The sequence below is a fragment of the Strongylocentrotus purpuratus genome, unplaced genomic scaffold (assembly GCF_000002235.5).
Source record: "Strongylocentrotus purpuratus isolate Spur 01 unplaced genomic scaffold, Spur_5.0 spur5_scaffold_1, whole genome shotgun sequence".
Lineage (NCBI taxonomy): Eukaryota > Metazoa > Echinodermata > Echinoidea > Camarodonta > Strongylocentrotidae > Strongylocentrotus > Strongylocentrotus purpuratus.
In genome coordinates this window covers 39,438,949-39,448,147 of record NW_022145594.1, presented here as the reverse complement: position 1 = coordinate 39,448,147, position 9,199 = coordinate 39,438,949, and the positions used below count along the sequence as shown (strand labels likewise).

General features: G+C 36.7%; 2 protein-coding genes across 2 annotated transcripts in view; both read right to left on the bottom strand.

Moving 5' to 3' along the window:
• Positions 1–2,055: 2,055 nt before the first annotated feature.
• LOC592355 lies at positions 2,056–4,223 on the bottom strand. Its single transcript, XM_795605.5, has 2 exons — positions 4,085–4,223; positions 2,056–3,445 (listed from the first exon to the last, which is right to left on the bottom strand). The coding sequence occupies exons 1-2, from the start codon at positions 4,186–4,188 to the stop codon at positions 3,112–3,114; spliced, it is 438 nt and encodes a 145-aa protein (XP_800698.1). The 5' UTR covers positions 4,189–4,223; the 3' UTR covers positions 2,056–3,111.
• Positions 4,224–6,358: 2,135 nt separating this feature from the next.
• Positions 6,359–9,199, bottom strand: part of LOC105441271 (hypoxia up-regulated protein 1-like) — a 29,856-nt gene continuing 27,015 nt past the window's right edge. Inside the window, exons 20-21 of the mRNA XM_030978787.1 lie at positions 8,679–8,909; positions 6,359–8,115 (exon numbers count right to left, since the gene is read on the bottom strand). Of these exons, the coding sequence (XP_030834647.1) occupies positions 8,009–8,115; positions 8,679–8,909 (338 nt within the window). The 3' untranslated portion in view covers positions 6,359–8,008. The remainder of the gene's footprint in view (positions 8,116–8,678; positions 8,910–9,199) is intronic.

The window sequence follows — 9,199 nt, the reverse complement described above, 5'->3', positions numbered from 1 at the left end:
CAATCAGTTAGGATGACTTGACCAGCGTCGGGGCGGGGCGGTTGGCTTTTTATTACCGTTTTCTAAACATTCCCCATCCCCAAATATTGAGTGGGGGCTTTTTTTTTTGTAATAGTGCAGTATACATCCTGTCACTGATACACTATTCAAACAGGATAGGCACCACAGAATTTAAGAACTTGGTTAAATCATGAAACGGAGAGAAGAAAGGGAAGAACCCCTAATAAATGAAGGAAATATCTTATAACATTTGATCAGAAAGATCAAAGAATAATTTCCAAATTCGATATCTGTTTTGGGAAAGGAAAATTAGAAGGAATTATAAATATGGGGGGGGGGGGGGTGGGGGCAACTCGTCACTCATGCATGCACACATACCGAAGTACTCAAAATGACCCTGCATGTTTATTCATATCTTTCTTAATTTCTTTCTTTCTCTCTCTTGCTTTTTTTGTTCTTTCTTTCTCCCTTTCTTTCTTCCTCTCTTTCTTTCTTTGATTCTTTCTTTCTTATTCCCTTTTCTTATTTCCTTCTTTTTAATTCACAGATGTATACAACACGCATGACATCACAGTAATTTACAATATCATGAAAGATATGTGACAAAGGTCACATATGTATTAAATGAGACATACACACCATTCAATACATCAAAGTACTTCCTGAATATACAGCTTTGGCTTTATTTCTCATTGTTTGATCACACTTACAAAAATAGGATTCATCTTAAAATATAATTTTTTAATGATGCAGCATATGAGTTGTTTTAAAAATTATATGCAGCAAAGTTTAAGAAATAGAAAAACTGATATCATCGGTTATAGGCGCTTCACTCAATATTGAGCACCACCACTTCTAAAAGCATTCTGCCATGGCTTATGCTTTTGAGACAAACTCCATAATTTTGTTTAAAATTAAAGGAAACCAAAACCTTCATACTAAGTTACTTTTATTGTAAAGTTTAAAAGATTTGAATAAAATTAGTGAAAATTTGAACAAAATCGGGCAAGGAATAAGAAAGTTAGAGCTTTTTGAAATGACTAGTCACTAGAGGGCGGTATTCAATTTGATGACATTATCTGTGAACAACTCTCCATGCCTTTTGTACATCAAATTTCACAATTTTGTTGTTTTCTTCGTATTTATTTGTGTTCTTGATCCGACTTCATAACATGTGAAGTAGAATATCATTTTGCATTCTATATCTTGCTTTCAGGGGAGTACATTATCTCAATAACAAGAAAGAAGGAAAAACATGAAATTTGATGTACAAAAGGCATGGAGAGTTGTCCACAGATGATGTCATCAAATTGAATCAAATACCGCCCTCTAGCGACTAGTAATTTCAAAAAGCTCTTACTTCCTTATTCCTTGCCCGATTTTGTTCAAATTTTCACTGATATTTTTCAAATATCTTAAACTTTACAATAAAAGTAACTTAGTATGAAGGTTTTGGTTTCCTTTAACTGTTAACTTTAACTGTCTACTGTAAAATGTAATCTTTTTACATTGACATTCAATATTCTGTTATCTCATAGCCATAAACAAATGTAAAACAAATATTGATGGATCTCTTTGTTGCTTTTTATGGGTTTTACCATTTATGTAAATAGTCTAGCAGTTTTCAGACACAAACTGTTATTAGTCACTGTGCATAACAGTGTCTGCAATATGAGACTATGCTGACAGCATACTGCATGGGTTTTGAACTTTAGTGCTATGGACACATACAGCCAGAGAAGCAAAGGCTGACAGAGCTAGGCTCTACTCAAGGCTTTGGGATTTGTGATAAAGTGTCTGTGCATGCAGACTAATGTCTTACCATTAAATACTGAGCTCAATCAAGCTTGGGCCGGATCAAGGCTATAACAAATGTGTGTTCCACCACAATCAAATCATGTGCAATGGATTAATAAAGTCTAGCTTTTAAGTAGGTTCACTTTTCATTTTCATATTTAATGATTTACACAACCTTCTTTCATGTTATGAACTATCATTTCTAGGCCTAATTATTTCCATGTAACTTAAAGAAATGTTAATGTTTTGTAAAATGTATAGCGGTAATACTTTTTATTTTTGCATGGAACATGAATAAAAGCAACCAATCAACAACAAAAAATAAAAAATATAAGATTCAGCTTTGTACACATGCCAGCAGCTGAGAGATGTATTTTCACCAATATCTTGACTCAACCTTGCCAATAAAATACTGCTTTATCATCATACAAAGGGTAGCAATCACCAAAACATGTGTGACTCTTGTTGAGGTTGTCACTGATAAAAGAAGACAGTTACAGTGAAAATAATGAAGGCAGAAAAAGGAAACTCACTGAAAAGGGATCTTTACTTCTCCTCTTTGAAACGACACATCTCCATCAAAGAGTGGTCCTCGTTCATCAAAAAAAGAAAGAGCTGTGGCAAGAATGGGTCAACCATCGTTCAGCAGTGGACTGGATGCTCCTAGTAGTATCAAGTTACAATTAACCGCATACTATTTACCAAACATCCTACAAATTGCCTAAGCTGCCCATTATGGGGAACTTAAATCAAAAGTTTGTAAAAATCTGCATTGGCGATGCAAAGAAGCCAGATCGCATGGTTAAAACAATAAAAAAAACAGCCGGAATAGGCCATATTATCAAGATAATACAGATCCAATTGATTGTTATTGATGGCATTGAATTGAACAAACAAGATGGATCATTTCAAATTCTAACAAGAATTTTTTTTGCAGAATTTCTGCTGATTATCCTGGCCGAGTTAATTCACCTCTGCAGTTGAGAGGTCGACCATCGTTGTCACTGGCATATCCCAAACATACAGATCTATAGCTCTGTAAGTTTGAGAACTGGGACCTGTTTCACAAAGCCTTTTTTAAATGACAAATGACAAAAATCAGTGACAAATCTGTTGATAACCAATCAGAAGCAAGGATTTCAGTAGCTTATAACACAAATTGTCATTTGTCATGATGACAAATTGTTTTGTGAAACGCCCCTCTGGTGTCTGGAGGCCATACAGATTCACAGCAAAGATTGTGGAGCTGAATTCTTTCATTCTGACCATGATTGGATGGTATCGACATACGAACAAACCTCACATAATTTGCTTTCAAGTAGTAAAAGATGCAGATGCTGCCGCTGCTGGTCCTCTCGATGCCGCTGCTGCTGGTCCTCTCGATGCCAAGAATTTCCTCTGGACGTCACAAGCGTTGTAGTACATGGTTGAGTCGATTCCATCTACACACCGGACGACCCTGGCATGGACGACCATGTCAGCATCCCTCTCCATCTCCGAAGGCATCTCGCCAATGAACTGAAACGTGGAGCCGATCCTGGACTGGAATGGCTCTACGAGACGGGTGTTGACTTGAAGGTGATGGGTGGAGTTGCGCTCGGAGGATGTTATGAGGGCTAGTTGCTCAATGGCATCGTACCGAGTGAGCCTGCATGTACATTGAAAATTAAAATGGGAATTACTTAATTGTGCACGATTGATCTTCTTTGGTTCTCGTAGAAAAATAACTTCTTGCTACCAGGTACCCTTCTTATCGTTCTTCAATGCTGTCGTTTTCTTCCCCCTCTCCATCTTTTGCTTCATTTTATTTTTCTTCTGCTACATGTATACCCCCTTGACCTTGTTTTCATTATCATTATCCCTCTCCTCTCCTTTAACTTCTTAATCAATCAGTAACCATCAAAACAAATTCCATCTTCATCTTATCCCCCTTGCTTGTATTTTACTTTCTTCCTCCTCTTCCTTTCGTCTCTCTTCTTTTAGACCATTATTTCTCCTCTCCTCTCCTCCACTCTTACCTTCTCTCTCTTAACATTCACAGCATAAAATGCTGTTTCCACGGCCATTTGTCACAAAGATTGACGTTTACAATGACTGACCTCCGTGAGAAAATGCGATAAACAATTAATAACAAGACACAATTTTTTGGAAACAACAGGGAACTAATAATAACATCAATGTGAGCTTATGGGACCGAAGATACATCCTCTTCCGACTTCTAATCAATGTTTCAAACTTAATCAGTTAATTCATTTCATTATTAATCCCTCACTCATACCAAACTCACTTTCCCATAACTCTGACAGATTTTCCAGCCATGAGCAGCGGCCCCCGCTCATGGATTTCGCTCAAACGGAGAATGTCACCGTGCGGAGGCAAATTACCCGCCATGCTTTTGTCTGACAGAGGGCTCGATCGGCTTCAGATAAAATGCTACCGACCACGCCCACTCGACTCAAGTACTGCAGGCCTACTATTACCGACCACGCCCATACATGTACGTTTTGAGAGATAATGAAAGTGAGAGCTGACTGAGCGATAATGTTACTGATGTACTTAATATAGAATATTGAAGTATTTTAATTCCGACTATGTTTATGAAAAATACTGGTAGCTTTTTCGTATACGACATGATCTGAGTGACTCGATCGATCTGACAGGAAAAAAAACTTTGTCAGGAATTGCCGCCTCCGAAGCTAGGGGCACTAGCTTGATGCCCTGATGCACACTGCAGGTTTTACGCAAAATAATACAATTAATGACGATAAACATAGAAATGTATGTGCTCTTCCGTTTCCAAACATAAGCAGTACGTGAGGCCATGGACCTCGGCCTAAGTTGCACTAGCTTTGACGAATAAAGACCAGGCTAAAAACGAAACCCAAAGTTAGAGCGTATCGGTGGGCTATATTTATATTATAAGTATCAAGTATCAAGTGTATTTATTTTCCAGAAATTACATGTAACAACATTATCATAGAGTATAATCATAACAGTACAATGTAGAATAAAGAAAGACGAGGAGACCTTGGTTAAAGCACAGCTTGTTAAGTTATAAACACTTGTGTCATTGATCAAATACTATTTTAGTTATATTAGCAAATTAATTGTTTTGTTTCTGTTTTGCTTTTCATTGAAAATCAATATAGTTTTTGGTCTCGAAATTTGAAAATTTGACATTTTGCTCCGTTGGGGGGGGGGGGGTAGGGTCAGCTTTTTTAGGTCAGCCATGGGAATATTTTTTTTTTTTTTTTTGGTAATAAATATTTTTAAAAAAAAAAAAAAAAAAAAAAAATCCAAAGGGGGGTTAAGGGGGGGGGGGGGGGGTTTAACCCCCAACCCCCCCTCCTGTGTACTCGCCTGGTTTAACAACTAAATTATTTATAGCCTTTGTAAATTTCATATTTGTTCTGTATTTCATAACTCAAGAAAAAAAGGTGGCGCGGTTGAATAAGGCCCTTGTTGAATTAGGGCCTTTGTTGTATACTTTTAGATGTAAGCTCTAATATGTCACATTTTCAAGAATTATTTATTGAGATAAATCAATTTTTCAAATAATTGTGAACTATATGTATTCCCAAACTCGACAAAGGTATGAATAATTGAGTTGTTAACCGTTCCCGAGTAACTATAACCATCGTAGTCAGAGAAGTGTTCTAAAAGGAAGGGAACATGGTAGTCTCCTAATGGGAAGTGTCATCTCATCTTATTCTCTACGCCCCCCCCCCTCTCTCTCTCTATTTCACTTCTCGTTGAAGTATATCCACTGTAATTTTTTTCTCACTCTCAACCTCAATCTCTTGGCATTCCATATTTATGTTTCTCCAAGTCCCTTTTCCAACCCTTATCCTTCAACTTCCCCCCTTCTCTCTCTCTCTCTCCCGCCCTCCCCCCCCCCCCCCCCCCCCCTCTCTCTCTCTCTCCCTCCCACTCCCCCTCTCTCTCTTCCCCTCTCATACTCGTGTTAAATTATCACACTCACACTGAGACACGGCCATGAAACTCTTCCAAGGACTATCAAAAATAGATTTCAAATCTCTTTTTTTTTACTGTCTTCTTGGAATTCATCTGAAGAATCACCTGAAGGTAAATTGTTTGCACAAAAACTTGGTCTTCACAAATAACAGAAAAACTTGGGAGAAGAAGCAAGTAAAAAAAACAAGAAACATTAAAGGTATAGACCAGTTTTGGAAACGCCCCCCTCTCAACAAATGAAATGGAAGCTCTTATTACCAATCATGTGAAAGAACATGTTTTGACTAATATGTGATGATACAAATTTTGCCGGGAAACCACCTACTAATTGATATACACTTGTATTTGGTAAATTATCATATCTATCCGGCCTGGATAGATATAGCCTAGTCCCATATACATCTTTCTGTGTACAGTGCTTGTAACTTTACCAAGACTGGGCTAAATTTCTTATCATTTTGATGATTCCAGAACCTTGCAGTACACACCAATACTTATATGCTAGATGATCAACCTTTTCTGATCGATTCCACAACGTTTCTTTCACAATGCAATCGCATGACCAGAACTGGTTTAAACTTTTAACAGAAATAATGAAGAAAAATCAATGTGCTCAAAAAGCACTAATGATAATTGCATTCTTGAATTGTTCATAATTCCTAAAAATTAATTTAAACAAATGAAGCTCCTCATTGCCTAGCCCTCCACTACCCATTAGAGTTTACACACAGACGTATAAATAAATCAGAAAATTTACACCCAAACATATCAGAATGGTGCCCTATATCTGTATGAAAATGCAACAAAACAAAACAATAATCATAGCTCATATTAAAGCAAATTTTAACACATAAATCAATTAGGAAATAGTTTTGTGCAAAACATTGAACAAATCTGTGCGTCTATTAATATTCTATTTTAGTAACATTTTCACTCAAAGTGAACAGTAGTAACCACAATTCTATTCATAAATAGTATCCATAATTCCAACACACAAATTCATTTCTCACACGTACCGTGCAACATACAAAACATATATTTAAGCACTTCTTTAATCTTTTGGTCAAGTACTAGCTGTAAGCGTGGAATATTTTGAGCGACGTAATTTTGTAGCTTTATAGATGAAAGTGAATTCAAACGATTTACATTTTGAAAAGCTGTAAGAGCACTAAGAAGCTATATTAAAAAAAGCTTTGAAAAACCCAGATAATTACAGATTTAAGTAGAAGCATAGTTTGAGATAATAAACTTCTTGTGATAAATATTACTGGAGTTTGATCTTTATATTATTACAATAGTAAGAAGGTAAGGAAGTGAATGCAGAGCAACTCTTGATTAACGGTCGCATACACGCTACAAGGCTTTTAGCAAAATTACTCATCATGTTTTGTGGTACCATACTCAAAATAAAAGAATCGGTCATGCAAAATGTTCCACCCTTACAGATTTTCTTTACCATGAAGTGTGTTCCTTGAAGTATTTCATCATCTAGTATTTTACAAAACAGAGAAACTATAAATTTTTTGATCCATCCTCTACCGCCAAGCACATCATCATCTTAAATATATATTTAGGGACAGCAGAAAATGTGCATATCATTATTGTAAAAATCAAACTTTTGCAATGTGCAACTTTACCCGCAAGAAACTTTTTTTGAATTGCACAAATTCAGAGTTTGTCAGTTGTGATTTAATTATTTCGCATCACAAAGTGTTTTTTAAATCTAAGTCAATTGAAATTCACAACTTTACATGCACATTACATTTTCTGGTTTTACAGTAAATGTCTCCATGGTGCATTTCCAAATATGTGATGTTACCATCACAACTTCTACAATTCATTCAATTCATACATTGTACATATAGTACCAAGTTTCCAAGGTACCTCTTCTCTCAGGATTGCAACTACATCTGTGATACCTCAAGGGTGTGTACTAGGACCAGTATTATACAACATAAGCGTTACTTCATATGAACTGTCATAACGACATCCAGAACACCTCAAGAGACTCACAAGATTTTATTTGGACCAATAATCTTGAACATTAACAAACTGCGATAACTACATCTGGAATACCCCAAGGAAGTGTATTAGGACCCATGCTCTTCAACATACCGGTATTGGTTATTCCACACAAACTGCCATAAAAATGCCATTTAAGGAAACATATGAAACTTGTACTTTGGGAACACACTTCATGATAAATCCTGATACTCTACAAGTACATTAACTACTGCTACAAATCCCCGTTTTTATGTGAATGTTCGGCCTGGCTTTTTGCTCCTTCTGTGGTAGTAGTTTCTTCTGTAGGTGCAGCCTCTTCTTGCGTCGACTCTGTCGCCTCTGATGAAAGAACAAAAGACACAGATGAAATTAAAGTAACTCTGTAACATTGCCTCAGATTCAGAAACAAAATCCTGGATTTAGCTCATGCTGCAATCATAATTATAAACCTTTAGGTCAGTCAGGAATCCTATGACTTTTACAAGCCGATCGCCTATCTGATTATGCAGATATTTATGATTGGAAATAGAAATAATCATTATTCGTTTTCCTAATGGTTTTTATAACACTAAAGTCAATTGGGGGAATTGAGTATGGTAAAAACCGGTCACTCAAAGATTTTTAGTTTTTTAAAGGCACTTCATGATCATTTGGAAGCGCAATTTTTTTAGGGCTTGAATATTACACCATATGACAGACACTGATAACACGAAGGGCGATGCACCTCAGGTTAAACATTGTTAAGCGATGCCTTTAAAAATAACATTCCCTTTGTTGTACAAATCACTAAAACATATGTTGCTCTTAATTATGAAAGGGATTCTATGTCGCTATAATCTTATTTCAAAGTCTTCTTCAAAGTTATCTTTCGAAAAATTCAGAATTTCCCACATTCAACCCACCTTCCACTGGTGCTTCTAATTGTAAAGGCTCTTCTGGTGTTTCCTCTTCCTCCCCAGTGGGTGTGGGTTCAGTAGGCTCTTCTGGTGTTTGCTCCTCCTCCCCAGTGGGTGTGGGTTCAGTTGGCTCTTCCTGTGCCTGCTCCTCACCCCCTTCCACCTCTGCTGTATCAGGAGCCTCCTCCTGTGCATTCTCAGTGGCGCCCTCTCCCTCCTCAGGGGGAGGTATAACAACTGATGGAAGGGAGGATAAATGAAAGAGCATTAAAAGATGATTATGTTCATCGACATCTGGAAAGGGGAGGGGGGGGGGGGGTGGAGGGCTATCACAAATGTCACATACATTTGCTGACTCTTTGCTATTTCATATCTTCCCGCTTTCCTGATTTATAACCACATGTCCTATCTTTCTTGTAATTTATTTATTATCTAATGTACATAATTATTGCAGTTTCATTAATGTTACTTAATTATTGATTTTACATTTTCATTTTTCATTATCATGTTATTGTTATACATTGTTA